Source organism: Dermacentor variabilis, chromosome 9 (assembly GCF_050947875.1).
Source record: "Dermacentor variabilis isolate Ectoservices chromosome 9, ASM5094787v1, whole genome shotgun sequence".
In the NCBI taxonomy this organism is placed as follows: domain Eukaryota; kingdom Metazoa; phylum Arthropoda; class Arachnida; order Ixodida; family Ixodidae; genus Dermacentor; species Dermacentor variabilis.
In genome coordinates, this window is record NC_134576.1 from 130,745,572 (window position 1) to 130,761,559 (window position 15,988).

The 15,988-nt window shown below is 49.2% G+C and overlaps 1 protein-coding gene across 4 annotated transcripts in view; it reads right to left on the reverse strand.

Annotated features, from left to right (window-relative positions):
* TfAP-2 (transcription factor AP-2) overlaps positions 1–15,988 on the reverse strand; it is a 218,705-nt gene that overhangs the window by 41,955 nt on the left and 160,762 nt on the right. For all 4 annotated transcript variants that reach the window (XM_075669423.1, XM_075669421.1, XM_075669422.1 and 1 more), the window contains exon 4: positions 5,357–5,417. In XM_075669423.1, coding sequence (XP_075525538.1) covers positions 5,357–5,417 — 61 coding nt within the window. The remainder of the gene's footprint in view (positions 1–5,356; positions 5,418–15,988) is intronic.

The following is a 15,988-nucleotide window of genomic DNA, read 5'->3' on the forward strand; positions in this document are numbered from 1 at the left end:
TGTGTGGTTGAGCTTTGCACCACCAGCTGGCGCCACAAATCTGGCCGCTCATGCTTATGCCTCCGCTCAACCGGCAAACCGCCCGCGCTTGCCGGAATACCGGACGCACTAAAATTCCCTAATAAAGAAAAAAATCACTCAACTGCCGGCGTTGTAGCGCTAACCTCCACGGAAAGGACTTCAACCCGGGACCATATGTACGAGTGAGTACCGTTCGTTATACGGTGACAAAGGGAATAGCGCCGCTTCTTGGCATATAGTAAGTTTCTCGCACGTTGTCTGCACACATCCACCCCAACTCACACGCAAACTTACACGCACTCTATCGCCAACGTATCAATGATAAGTGAAAGCGCGCATGCTTAAATCAATGCGCAGAAGCATGGGTGACGGCGCCTACGCCGACAGCACACTAACGTTCGAAACTAAACGTTTCGTAACGGTCCACACCGTAAGCGAACGACTAGCCATAATGCGCATTTGCTACCAGCTATTACAACGTACAGAACAGCTATGTGACAAGCCTTGTGCCCAGAAAGAACAAATCTATCGCAAGTGAGCGCACCCGCGAGCGATCAGGCAGACAATAAACGATCAGATAGTGATCGCTCGGAGAACTTGAGCGAGTCAGAAACGTGAGAAGTCGCTGCTCAAAAGTATTTGCTAAATAAAGAACATAGATCTGAACACACTGATACTGATTCAATTCGTAAACGGAAAGTTGGGACGGCTTGGAATACATTTTCAGCCCCGCATTTATTACAAGCACCGTATACACTGCTCGCGCCGTTTGGACAAGGCGTAATGACCTTTGAGAACGTTTACATGTCCTTTGAAGCTGGAGGAATAGCTTCGCGTGTCGCCCACCCAGTCCCCGTCTACTATATCCGCAGAAACATATTTTCAGAGCCTCACCGACGTCATGTGCATCCATTGTAAACACAAAGGAGGCCGAGGGAAGAAATGGACGCATCACCACGTGATCAAACATGGCGGCGCCCACGGGACCGCCGTGAAAAGGGTCAGTACCGGAGTAGGTAGAACACTGTCACAGAGGTCATTTTACATTTTTTTTCACATCATGAACATTCATATATTGAAAATCGAGCACTGCAATGAGGACATGACTAATTATTGCCTTAAAGAAACCGCGAAGGCAGCCCGGCGCCTGCGTCACGTGACAGTTTCTCGCGCTCTTGCCTCATGAGCTAGCGCTTTGAAACGCTAAGTTAGAACCCACGCCTGCCTTCGCGATGGGCCCACGTACATTCCCTAGTCATTTCCTCGTAGCATCTATACATCAACAAATGAGGCACCGGCTACCCTACCAAGAAGTTTGAAGTCATGGCAGTCGATCATGTTCGCACCTTTCGTGAACTACTGCAGCTTAGACCCAACAAGCCAGTGTCGGTAACTTTTTTTGGAACAAGGTCGTCAAGCAGCCCAAAACGCTCACTTTTTCTTTAGCGAGAAGCCGCTAAGCAATGACGACAATAACTAGCGCAAAACTGCTTTTTTCATGTTTTAAGTAAGACGTCTGCCTTATAATTTTTCAAACTAGATTTATATTATCTGATGCACTGGCGAGTCATTGTGTGGTAGGAATAAAATAAGGGGGAAGAACCCCGATTTTCTAAAACGGCATTATATCTGAATATTGTTGCCTGAAGCAGCTTTGCTGTACCCACATGACCTTCGTCGTGCCCTAAGAAATAGTGATAAAATGGGCCTGAAGTGCAGGCGGGGGCATTGAACCTAACCAAAGTCCCTCGAGAAATTTACTCAACTTATGTGTTTTCGCAAATCCCTATTGCGTACTTTCACTTAAGCATCAGCGTGTCTCTGGCTTTAATTTTGTGCGCCGCTTCCGAAACGCTCGCGCTACGATTGACTGTGTTCAGTAACATGCTCTTTTGCAGTGCTTTTCGTGGTTTTAGTTTTGTTTACTCTGTGTTCTAAAAGAGGTAACGGGGCCACTCTCCTCTTAAATGCATTACATAATACAAATGCTCGCTAAATTGGGCGAGCTTCGCACTAAGTTACCAAAAGTGCAACAAACGCGTCTGGCGTGCACAACGCAGTTCCACTCCGTGCGCAGCCTACCAGATACTCAACGAGCACCCGCGGACGCCGAGATCCCGCACGCGCGCATTTCGTCGGCCGCGGCGATCTCGGAAGCCATGCGAGAGTCAGGTGACAGACGCTGCTGCAACGGCGGGAGGGCGAGAAAAGACCACCGCGAAGAGCAAACATTCGATGTGGATAGAGCACACGCTTGCCCCCGGTACTCAGAGCCCGCTTAACAATGCGCCCCCCTCCCCCCAATCTCTCCCCCCGAACACGCCTCCCCCTCGCCGCACATCGCTCCTTTTGTTGCGGTCCGCCCCGCCCAACACAATGGCTTTTAGTTACACCTCAGTGACCACCTCACAAACGTGCGGACTCCTGACCCTCGCATCTTTTGTCAGCGCCAGACTGTGTATACGCTGTATATACTGGTTAGAAAAAAAAAAAAAAAAGAAGGGAAAGAAACGCGATTGCGCGTAATGCGGCTCTCTCTCTATATCCTGCAGCAATAAATAAATAAATAAATAAATAAATAAATAAATAAATAAATAAATAAATAAACAAACGATTGATAGTAGCAGAAGTTTCAGAACATTACAGGAAGTGATGCTCGCTGTTTCAAGGGCGGTATAGACGGTTTCGGACGCGCCTTGGCAGCAGTGAAATGACGACCCTTCCGGTCTCCTGTCCTATCAGTCTACATAAAAAAATTCACGCAGGAATTCCTCTTGCAGTTAAGCCTGCGTAAACATTGTGCCACTTGCCCATCTCCACGCAGCCCGGTGTCATCATCAATGCTGTGGAACTTGACCCGACTAGCATAAACCCTTATCAACCCTCATCGGTCGTTCGCTCATCACGTTTGATGGCGCACAAGATAAGGCAGGTTTAATTAAGATATGGTTCCATGATTGACGCTAAGGCGATGTTAATTAGCCACCGTTAATTAACACATGCTTAATTAATGCACTTGAACCCTCGCCCTTTGGCAGGAGTCGAACCAACGACATTTTGTGTTAATCAAGGTGATTTAGAGTTGATTTAGCGAAGCCGTTGCAAAGCCACTACTACATTTGCTGAAGGAGGGGGGAGAGGAGGCACGCAACGTTCTTTGTGGCGTCGGGCGAAGGCGTTGTTCCCAGTGTCGTTGGATGCTGCGCGCTTGTATTTCCCGCGCTCGTTCTGCGTTGCGGCCTTTCCTGGAACGTCGTTGTCGGGGAATGAGCGGCACGGTGTCTTTCCTCTTGTTGGTTCTGTTCGTGAGAGTCTTGCTGTAGTTCCCCGCTCTGCGCAGAGTCGTCGTTTCTGGCGTTTGCCGCACTGACCCTGACACTCTGCCTTTCTGCGTTTCCGTTCTTCTCCAGCAGGCGGCGGGAGTCGTCTTAGCGCCATTGCGACAAATGCGACAAGCGCCGCGGCGACGCGAACTGCTGAGGCGCGACACTTGCCCGTGTCCATGCAGCCAGGTGTCATTATCGACTTTTTGTCAAACATGATTCGACACTTATACGTTATGCAATGCTTAAGTGATGGTTCGGATGCTTGTTCAGAGCTTGTTCTTTATTCAAACGTGTGCTGTTCTGTGTGTTGTATGGTTGATTTAAATGAATTTGCCTGCCTACGGTGGCATGAGCCATTGCAATCGCCTTACGTGACGGACAGTTGTCTCGTTGGGTAGTCATAGAAACGCTTACGCCTTTCAAAAACCCAATTTGGCGGCTCTCAAAAGTTCGGAACTGGAAGACCAGCTCCGGGTCATCCGGCAAGCCGAAGGTGCCGCCCCCGTCCAAGGACTTCGAGCCGACCACTTGAGGCCACCACAACCAAAACTGCCCTACCATTCTTCTTAATGAAGTTTATTTTCTCTTTCTTGGATCAGTGTATGAGATGCCCCGTTTAAAAGTGATCTATAAAAATGCAGATTCACTCTCCAAGTAAACACGCGCCCAGAGAAGATGTGAACTGAGTTTACTCGAGGACCGTGAACGCACACGCTGTCGCAACGCCGCTGCGGTGCCAAGCCTCCGGCACACGGCCCATCACGTGACCTCCAACACCGGACGCGCGCGAAGACGGTATGCCGCATCGACGCACCAGCCTTACACGTGACCTCCAACACGCGGCGCTCCGGCCGCGCATGCGCGTGAGCGCGCCTCGAGTGTCCGTATAATTGCTACCGCAACGCAACAACAACAACAAAAAAGTGATAATGAAGAAACTTATAAGGATGGCCACACGGAGCGTCGGATATGCAACCAATTGTTTGTACCGCAACACAAATGCGGCATAAACTTTGCCAGGCCGCATCCTGCTCGATCTTTCAATCTCTCAACCCGCCCTCCCCATCCCTCTTTATGCAAGCCACCTATATATTCTGCACAGCAAACGATTACACTGAACCCACACCTAATAAAGCAAGTCAGCCAAGCTCACTGGCTGGCTGACCGTTATACGGCGTATTAGCAGAGAATGTGTAACATGCAGGGAAAAGAGAAAAGAAAAAAGTTGCCAGTTCCAGGCACAGAAATGGTCTCATCACACCCGCATCGCTTTGAGCAGAACCGCGGCAGAGTGGCAATTTACGCATGCGCCGCAGTAATTCCCTGCAGGGACGTTTCGGGTTGCACACATACCAGACAACGTGTTTAAAAGAAAGTGATCACGAACACACCTACACTCAAAAAAGAAATAACTGACAATGTAGCGTTTGGGAAGCAAACTGAAAGAAAAGAACATGTTGTGGAAAAGACGAACCGATGCGCACTTCTCGGCGCTATCAATCTTCAGCGCTGTCGCGATCGCAATAAAATCGGAGAATGAATATTCCAGCTTCACTACGTAAGAGCCATTTAAACTGGGCAACGACTCATTTCAGATAACTAAAAGCTGACAGCTGGGTTAGTTGAAATGGGGACAGCGTTTCACGCATTTTCAGCCGTCTTAAGAAATAGGAAAACAAAATTGAGAGAAGAAGAAAGACGAAAGAGCAGCGTCCTACCTATTTCCTTTCGTCTTCTCTTAGTTCTGCCTCATATTCCAGTCGCTACTTCGATCTCTAAAAGACTCAAAAGTGGTCGATAACATCTGAACTGACCTCCTCCTTCGTCCCTCCCCCTCGCCATGATGGATTCACTTCCTGGGGGTCGAAACCTTTTATGGCTACTTTTTAATAAACGTTTTACCAACCACAACAGCAACTTCCTATTTCTCAAAAGCGCTCGAAACGCGTGAGGCCTAGACATTTTGGATAACTCTTGCCAGGTGTGCAGCTGTGTCTGTGGGTACTGACCTTTTCGTATGACACTATTGTGGTCGCTCCCAAAAAGACTGGTGTCGTCAACGCTCCCTGCCTGCAAGAAAGAAGAACACACGATGAGCGAGGAACCACTCTCAAACAAGTACGTATATATTTTGAAGCGCTTTCAACCCTGGCATCTTGCCTGCCGCCTCACTGCGCATTGTCACAACGGATGTACTTTCGACACGGTTGAACACGTACACACACGCGCGCGCAAGAAAGAAAAAAAAAGAGACATCTCTATTCGTGATTTCCCATTAGTGCTTCTATTTAGATTTGTCTAATTATTTTTCTAACTCATTCGATTCCTGGCCAATCCGCCACAGTGGGTATGAGCCACTCACAAAGGCAAACCACCTAACGAACCAAGCAAACTAATCAACCAACCAAACGTAGCTCACCTAAATCGTAAGTTAGGAGAGGCTAGTTCCTCAGTTCTGGCGCCCGTAGGCTTAATGCAATGCGTAGACAAAAATAAAAGAAAATACGATGAAAAGAAAGAGGCTGGAGGGTTTTTCCATCCTCTGCAGAAACCACAAGACAGGTGTTAATAAATTGCGCGGGCTCAATCAGGTTTCGACATCAGGCACCAGATGTCGCCCCGTCAGAGTATGTTGTGTGTACGTTTGCTTTCGTGAAAGTTGCACCATGGCCTCCGATATCACAACGCTGGCGCCATCTCAGAGGCCACGGCAGACCCAAATGTTTTCGAACAACCTGCACCAAAACGTCACACAAAGCGCTTTGCTTTTAACGTAGGCAAGGTGCCGTGCGCTATACTAACGCTGTACACTATAGCGTGACAAGAAATTCGAGCACGCCATAAGCGAAGCTATTAACAACCTTCTCTTGTTAATACAGTGAGTAAGTTCCTAAAACAGCTAGCCAACGAATGATTGGGACTTTGATGTAGCGAGGGGGGTCACGATTATCCCATTGTAAGCATGCAGAGCTATGCGCTACTGCCACGCGCGAGATCAGGCGACCCTCCAAGCATCCTGCGGTGGTGGCGTACGCGCCTAATTAGATAAGCATCTAAACAACGCAACGCCCCCGTGGCTACCGCGTTTGTATAACGCGACCGGATAGCCGAAGCGAGCCTCTAACGAGGCGGCCGAGTGCGCTGCGTTGCACAGCGCACGTAACAACATCCTGGACCCAGCGCAGCTCAGGGGTCAGGGCATCACGTGACCGCTTTGTGGTCTCCGGCATGGTCGACTCGCAGAGGCGCCGCACACGTGATGAACCTTTTTATTACGTATATTTTTGCCAGCTCAGTCGGCGTACAACTTCCTCGTTTACAACGTGACAGCGTATGTTCCGAGACCTCGACATTTAACGGGACAATGAAGAGACACAAAGACAGTTGACGCTGCTAAAGTATCCTTTCAAGACAAAAAAAAAAAAAGCACTATTTTCGTTAATTTAGAAGTAAGGGGGTTGGGTTGCTATACAAAAGAAAAATTAAGGCCATACTTCATTTTTTTTTTTTTTGCGCTTCGAGCCGAAACTCCAGCGCCTGCGTAAGTCACTGTGACGTCACGGAGGGCGTATATCAATGTACACGACCAACGTGCCACCAACCCATCGTCTAATCAAATTGTACGGTTTAACGCTTCAGACGGACACGGGCAGCGAGCGATGCAGTGGTGGGGAGCTCTCTGTATAGGTTAATTTCGGTCACCTGCGGTTCTTCAACGTGCACTTAACTACGAACACATATCTGTAATATTGCGCTCTGCAATGCAGCCACTAAGAGTGGAGAGAAGCAAAAACCTCACCACTTTCACCAGGTTATAATATATATATATATATATATATATATATATATATATATATATATATATATATATATATATATATATATATATATAGTAACCTGGTGAAAGCAGGGAGATAGCTGTTTCCCAATAGACAGATGTTTCGACAAGGGGACTTCAGCGTTGGCTTCAGAGACAACGCTGAATTAGTCTTACAAGTGAGGGAGCGATAAAGTTGATTGGCATCTGGAGAGTTAACCAAGTGACAGGCCTGGTGCGCTACTTCAGGCAAAAAAATGGTGAAGTATGAAATAAGGGAGACAACTAAAAGCAATAAAAAAAAAACACGGTGCTCAAGTTTCAATATTCTTGTGTACCTGTGCGTTGCTTAGATTTGCACGTCGTGTTTATGTCATATATCATGATCCCGAATACATTGACGGCCGCTTTGTGTACGCGGCAAGCTGCGGAGAGAGGCACCCACGACGTATTTGCGTGCGAATACGATATTTACTAAGCGGTCCTTTCGTCTTCGCAGAGGCTGCCGCTATTTTAAGGCTGCTGGAATAATCACTGGAGGGAACTTGGCGCTGCAATCGTTCAGCCACCATGCAAATGCTCGGCAGTGCCCACAGATTTGTCTTATCTTCGTGCTTGTGGATTGAGACGCTCTTCCGGTTTTGTTTATTGCGCTTTATCTGCGTTCACTGTGCTAAATTTCCAGAGCAATCTGTACTTTTCCAAGCGCAGAAGACTGCGAACGTCACAATCGCTACCAATTGCAGCGGTTCGGCCTGTCGAGGAGGCCAAATCTGTGCCAGTGGTCCTGCGTTCGAATCCTGCTCGTCAGACAATTTTGATAACGTTTGTTTACTTGTTTATCACCCGTTACCTTGTTACACGTCACACGTCATGCGAGCCAGAAGGACGAAGTTTAGGCAAATCCATACACTACCCATCATTGCCCGTGCTGGCTGAACCACCGCGTTGGCAGCTCCCGCGGTAGACACTACGTCCGCCTCCCCCCCCCCCCCCCCCCCCCCCCCCCAGTGTTCCCTCTATATACTCCGTTCCAGACATCAGGTGCAACGCTGTGGAGGCTAGAGAGACTTTTCGCAGTGGCTACGTGCCCACTGAGAAATAGTTTGACGTTCTTGATAGCAATTGTGCGAAACTGTTTTTTGAAGAGGCTCAGTGTTGAATGAAAAACGTTCTAATACTTCGAAACAAACAAACTGTGCTATACGGTTATCTAATGCGTTGTTCTAGACCAATTTGTTTTTAATTGCGTTTGTTTTCGGGGTTTTTTTTTATTGGCAGCCTCACGTGTATGCTCGCGCGAGCATACGCCTTTGGCGTGCAGCGAAGCACGGACGGAACGCGCGGAGTGATACATTTTCGTCGCCGAACTTCTTGCGTAGCTTCCACGGCGCTGCACCTGATGTCTGAAACGGAGTAGAGTGATCACTGTATCAAACTCTACTCCTGGAAGCGTCCCGAGGCTTTCGCGACCCACGCGGTGAGCATTCGGCAAAAAAAACTATGTGTGCCAGGTATGCGGAAATGTCGTCTGCTCACCGCGCATGCGCATTCGCAGCAAGCAGCCTTCTGCACAATGCGAGAGACGCGTTCCGCGACTCGCCCCTTTCGATCGCCTAATTTCTTCCTCGTTCCGCGGCTGCCGCAGCAGTTGCCGCCGCGACGGCAAAACGACGCCCGGCCGTGGGTGACACAAATTGAAGCGTCGCCTAAATTACGTTCGCGCTGAAATCGGACAAGCGAGAGTTACGGAAAGCAAAAAAAGGGAAGCGAAACATATCGTGCCAATTAGTTGAGCGTCGTGGCATGCATATAAGGAGAAAGGAAGCTCGATCGGCGAGGTCACGTGACTTGAAACGCGCACGTGTCTGCTGCCTCAGTTGGCCAGGAAAAAATGAACGCCAGCACAAGAAAAAAAAAAAGTTACCGTATTTACTCGTATTCTTATACGCCTCCTCGATTTTGACGCGCACCGGCTTTCTTTTCTTTGTTTTTTCTTCACGGCTAGAAATGAAAAATGCAATGCTCTCGGCTGAAACGCGCGCACCTTGATTTTGATACTTAAACAAAACTTCTAATTGCAATAGCCTTGGTTATGTCGTCCCCAGATTTTCGTGATAAACAGTAATGTAAAGTGGAAAGTTGGGCTAGTTGGTGAGTGATCACCATACCTTGTTGGTGAAGCAGCGCACTGACACGGACACAGTGAAGACACACAAGAAGCGAGTGTCGTCTTTTCTTGTGTGTCTTCACTGTGTCCGTGTCAGTGCGCTGCTTCACCAGCAAAATAGTAATGTGCTGCATGAACCATCTGTTATCATTGGCAAGAGAGAGAGATAGCAAAGAGAGGAAAGGAAGGGGGTCAACCAGACGAGCGTCCGGTTTTCTACCCTACACTGGGGGAAGGGAACAGAAAGAGGAAAACGGGATAGAGGGAACACTGTGCACGCGGCAAAGCGCCTGGAAATCAGTCAAGCCAAAGCAAGTGCTCCGTCGATACGTTAGGCTACCGTCGCTCTGCTGTCTGAAGCTAATCTTGGTGCTGCATAGCTGGTGGCGCACGTTGAAGTCACCAGTGAAGACCAAGGAGCCGGTGGGAGTGAGCAGCACGTTGCAGTGCGTGGCAGTGTATACTTAAGCTAAACCCGAGCCGTTCCGACTTCGGCACAAATATAAAGTAAGCGGATAACTTATGCTGAGGGCAGATCAAACCAAACCGACGTACTAGCAATACCTCCGAAGTATTGTCGTAGATTAAGTTCTTTCTTTTTTTTTAGGAACCTCTATGCCACAACCACCCACCCTGCGTGTTTTTTCTTTGCGACACAGAGTATCTCTATCCATTTACTGGCATTGCGGCAGCGCGTAGATTACAAACTCCTATGTAACGCTCACGCTCGACACCGGTATTCGATGGCGTTCCCTCGCAATTGCCGGTTGCGCAGCGAGAAAGGCGGCCGCACAGCTCACAAAAAACCTGTAATCAGGAGAAGCCCTGGCTGTCTGCGGGCCGATGGAGACCGATCACCGGACCCAGGGAGAGAGGGAGTCGGGAGGGGGGGGGGGAGCACAGCGCTCGATTCACCGAGATTGAAGCGAAAATGACGAGCACAGGGAAAACAACCATTGTTCTTCGAATTATCGCACGCCAGAGGGGCCGGGCCTGGCTCCGCAGGGCTGAACTCGGCTTCGGCTAGTCTCGTCTCGTCTCCGCGCGGCTCTCGACCGCCTACTTACTCCTACTCCTATTCCCACAGGAGCCTGCAGTTCGAGAAAACTCTTTCAGCCAAGCAGGTTGCTCTCACCGAATATCCTTGAGCCATACAGTGTCTTACAAAATTTAATAGAGGGAGCTTTGGCACTGCGGTCGCTCAGCTACAATGGCAATGGCGGTTAGTGGCTTGAGACGTGCTCGTGGTGTTATTATGCTTTATCTTGCCAACTTTCTAAGCAATAATATATATATATATATATATATATATATATATATATATATATATATATATATATATATATATATATAGGGCAAGATGGCAGTAAATCTGCGAACATGCACAATCATTGTCAATCGTTGCATCTAACTCAATGTTTTGAAAAAGGAAAGAACGATTTGCGAAGTAGCTCAGTTCACCGGAAGTTCAGAACGGAGTGAACCACCATCTTGCAGCCGAGTTCCCTGCGACGGCTATGGACTTGGCATTGGCTTGTCTCGTCACGCACGGCTTTATTCTTTCCTCCTCCTCCTCCTCCTCTTACTGTCAAGAGCCATCCTCTTCTTCCCTTCCAGACGACTCGCATCCAACGATGTTGCTTTCACCGATGATCCTTGAAGTACAGCGTTGCCTTCTCGCAGACCGTGGTTGCTGGTAACTCAGTTCCGTACAGTGGTTCTATCTGATCGTTTGCATTTGCAAAGGACCTTTATCGCCTCGGGGTCGCACTAGTGACCTGCGCTCCGTCGCGACGAAGCCGTTACGATCCCCGGTCTCGTGGGAACCCGTAGCAAAGCCGATAGGCAGGCGGCTTGTCTTGCCGATGTCTGTCTAGGGCACACATATACACGGCGGTTGGGGAGGCCTTCGGACGGCCATTTACGGATGTGAATGCCAGCGACCATAAAGTATACGACCCCTTCGAACGACATCAATGAATTAACAAACTTTTTTTTTTTACGAAAGTAAAGCGAAAGTACAAAAGTGCGTGCAGTGACTAAACAAACGTAACCCGTATAAAAAGTTCTTTTTTATTCAGTGTGGCTAGACGTTCGACGGCAAAGGTATACTTACTGTTACATATTTACGAGCTAGATTCAAATCCACACGAAACGGGTAATCCTCCTGCCAAATGAAATTGAATTCCTTGTTTCGTCTCAAGTTGATCCTGAATTAGTACAGCCGCGATCTCCGTTCGCAAGCGCATTCTGCGGGAAACACTAGATCAGCTTACGCAGATAAAGCACTCTTTATTAACTACGTTTTTGTTAATATCGAGGTACGAGGTCTTTCTTCGAAAAAGAAACTAAACTGAACGTCATTGTCCCATTTATTTAATTTCGCGCCGAAGTCCCCAGCTCTAGTACGTCAGTGTGGCATCACAAATTTCAAAGTATTTTTTATATATTTTTTGTACTCAGGTCCTTTGTGTTGTGGCTGAGTAAAAGTTCTCGAAATTTACTAAGTTCAGTGTCAGGCTCCTATACAATAGTATGTGATACACCTCTGCCGATAAAGAAAAATAACTTGGTTCGAGCATGACGTCAAAATTCATGACGTCACGGTGAGGTGGTGCACCACCTGTATTTCGTGTTTCGGTCTTTTCTGGCTCGCTAAGGCTCTTCTCACAACGGGAGTGGCTTTTTATTGCGAAGCTGTATATGGCTAGCCGATCCGTCCGTCCGTCTGTCGCCTGTACGGCGAAAACTCCTCCGGCGCAACCCCGTGCGCATGCGCGAAAAAGAAAAGAGAGGGGCGCGATTGGCTGCGTCAGTACTGACGTCGTTGCTCTCCGTCGTAGCCGAGCGCGCGCGCAGCGGTTGCTCTCCGGCTCCGAAATGGGTAGGCCACGCGTCATACGTACTCCTGAGGAGCAGGCAGCTTTCGATCAGCAACGCCGCGAGCAGAACCGGGAACGAGCTCGTTTACGCCGTGCCGGTGGTGCAGTCCGGATGCAAGAACAGGTTCGTGAATCCGAGCGCAAGCAGCAATTGCGTACCGGGGATCCGGCCGCCTGCCAAGCCGTGGTTTATAATAAACCGTCGGGATTAACCCAGTGATGAATACCGGGGCCGTACGTTTCAACTTGGCTGATTAACCATCTGTACGGGAGTGCTTGGGCTGCGTCCTTTTCTGCTTTTCTTTTATTGCGACGATGGTAATTTACAAATACAACTGAAATTATGTTTCTCTTCAACGTCGTTTACGGCAGAAAGCTGGACTTGTTGCCGCTGAGATAAATGAGACATTTCCGGCGCTAAGAGCGCCATGAGGGGGCACTTTGGAAAAATTGAAGATATATACCACGAGACGGGAAGCATTCGTGAGGCAAAAAAAAAAAATTTAGAAGGGAATAACCCCTCACACAATGAAAGGCACAACGCGTCACCCCTGGCGGCGCAGCGTTCTGCGTCGATTACGGCGACAGCTCGCTGTACGAAGTCGAAGGAGTGGCAAGCAACGCACCGTCGCACGGTTTCTCTCTCACGGGGACCTCAGGTCCAGCAAAACAAAAAGCGGCGACGTGTCCGGGGCTTTTGTCCCGTCTTACTAGCAGCGCCCATTACGCCGCAGCGCTTCGTCCAAGCACACCGGGGCACCCAGAAGTTTTGTTTGTTTGTTTGTTTCTGTGTGTGTTTTTTGAGACGGAATAATTCTCGCGCACACGCAGACGAAGCGGACAACACAGCGGCGGCGTGCGGGAGCGGGTCTCTTTCCTAACGCTCGCGCGTAGCTACGCAAGTACGCACGTACGCAAGTACTTACGTACAAACATGAGGCACCTCAATTTCGCGCGACTCACTCCGGGAGCGCGTAATCACGCAGTGCCACCTCTCCTCACCCTTCGAAAAACGCCCTCTCGACGCGAGAAACTGAGCGCCCCCCCCCCCCCTTCCATACACGCCTCCTTCGAGCGAGTTTTGCTCGTTATCTTTCTTTTTTTTGACGTTCCGCTTTTTGTGTGTGTGTGTGTGTATGCGTATATACCTCCTCTCTGGAGCGGTCAGCGCACATTTAACGCGCGTGCAATGCAAGGAATGCCGTTCAATTTGCCATCGCTCGACGCCGCCCGCGATCGCGCTAATATTCATGCACGCAGTTATGAGCCGCGCGCATTAGAGATCTCGCTGGCGAGAGCCGTGCAGGAATGGGGCTGGCGGAAGAGTCCAGCTGTGACGCCTCTCGAAGGAAAACAGAGAAGAAAAAAAAAAGGGGGGGGGGGGGAACGGAGCTCGTTTCGTCGCCCACGAATCGCGGGCAGTCGAAAATGCAAATCGACCGTATTGCACGGTGTAATCATTGGCACCTGGGAAACGCGAGTCGCGTCTTAATTCCGCACTTGCAAGCAACGGCGTAACGCGCGGGCGAGTGTAGACGACACAGCGTGTTCTCGACGAAACCACTGTCAAGTAGGACGAATTTCAATATAACGTGTTGACTCCGGGCGTAGTTGGTTTGCTTCCACGCTTAAACACAGCCCAAGGCGTTGGATAAAGTGATCAGACGACAATGTAAGCCTTTTAATTTGGGCTATTCAGCATGGGCCAGACCAGACGACACGAGTACGGAACCTGACCGACCATCCCAAGTTTAACACCTAAATAAGAATCGTCGCTGCGTCGTCCGGTCTACATAGCCCAAGCTGACTAGTCATAGTTTAAGTTGTCGCCTTTTCCCCAATCCGAAGTTTCTTATCCGAGTCGCTCTCCGATGAGCGTCGTCTGCTTCTTTCACGAAAAGATGACATATCATGCGTTGCTGTCTTTCTGCCGCGATGACACGCATAAATGTACGCAAACCTTTCGACATCCGAATTTTTCGTTTCCATTTTTGGGGTTTGTGCGCGGCGGCATCCCGACGATTTGAGAAGGCATTCAGCGCATGCCGTGATAGGACGTACTCTTTCGCTTCAAGCTTGAACCTGGATGAGATAGTTTTCGGTGCGGCCGCTAGGCGGCGATTTAGTTGCAGTCGCCAATAGCCAAAGTCAACGCTTCAATGAATTTAGCCTGTCTTGACATGACCGTGGTTTCTTCGAGAGCATCCTGCTAGTAACAGCGCAAAATATAGACAAGGGACGAGAGAAGAAGACACCACAAGCGCTGACAAACCAACAAGCCCAAGCTGCTATTCTAGCGAAATACATTTCGAGAGCATGCTCTATGGCTTCGCTAAACTAGGGTCTTACGCTCGCGACATCGTGGGATTGTACTTGTACATTCAACTTGATGTTTAGAAAGAAGAACTCGACGACGTTACCTTGACAACAACGCGGTCGGTCGAAAAGTTTCATTTTCTCCACCCGACGCCCACCGCGCTCTAGCGTTCCTGTATCACCGCTATCGCGTAGTGCTGCGCTGGGTTTGCTGGCTTGCGAAACTCGAACAACGTGCAAGTAGCAGAGAATGTCACGTGTGTGGTCTCGCGGGATTCTCGAACGGTCCACACCGCGTGACCAGAGCGTTGGATTCGTTGCAGCAGTGAGTCCACCCCTCTTGCCCTGGCTCGGTTTCTCCATGGCCGCGCGTTTGGGTTTTTCGCAGAAAACTGTAGCGCCGTCTGTAGGGCGCCGTTCTACTCACCGATGGCAGTAAAGGTCGGGGGGTGGCCTATGCAACGTCACCACTCCCCTATCGAGGACGGGGCGATTTGAATGGCGCTACAGGTATACGCAATTTTCTCGTAAACTAAGTCTTTTCTTGGCCCGAAGCATGCGACGATTCTGGAATGTTATTTTAACAGCCCACGTCGACTGAGTAGACAGGTTTAGAATAGCGTTTGTCACCTTACGCACGTTAAACGTAATCATCGTTGTGGGACGTTATGGTGCGTGTGCTTTCGAGACATTTAGTTTAGCGTACGGGAACGGAAACGTAAGGAAGACGTTATAAAACAGGTCGCCGCCTGGCGCCTCGTGACAAACGTATCCAAGTCAAGGCAATCGATTAGCAACAATCCTGTTGTTGCTATGCCGACGCGTCTCATTAGGCATACGGGCGCCGGAATCGCCGAACGATCTGGGAAATTGGACGCGCTATGCGCTCACAACTAACGTTTCGGGTGAGTTTAGAGAAAGCGAAAGCTCATTTCAATAGTTACCGGCGATCAAGACGAGTCAGAGCGCAGCCATCACGAGAATTCACACTGCAGCGAGAGCCACGGTTGCCGCCGTGTTCGACAACGCTATTTCTTAGCGTACGTAAAAATTCGAACACAAAACTCGCCGAATAACGTACGTTATCATATCGCACGTAAACCGCAGAAACCCAATAACGTTCAGAGCCTGCGCAGTGATCCCAACGCTGTTTCTTTACGTAGGGAATGCGTTTACGTTTGGTTGCAAACGCTAAACTAAAGCTGTCTAGCATTTGCCTTTAGTGTCCCTTTGATCCTAAGCGCTGAGAAATCGAGAACGGATCTTGGAAACAGCGCAGGATGTTCACGAATACTTATGCTGTTGAAGCACGCCGCTCCAGTTGTGTCGCAACGACATAAATTTACAGCAATTACAAGCATGAATCCGAAACTATAGTGAGCCTAGCAGTGCATGACGTCACCGAAACTACGTTTTAGCGCGCAGCCCCGAACGGCGCGAGCTTGGACTCGTAGCC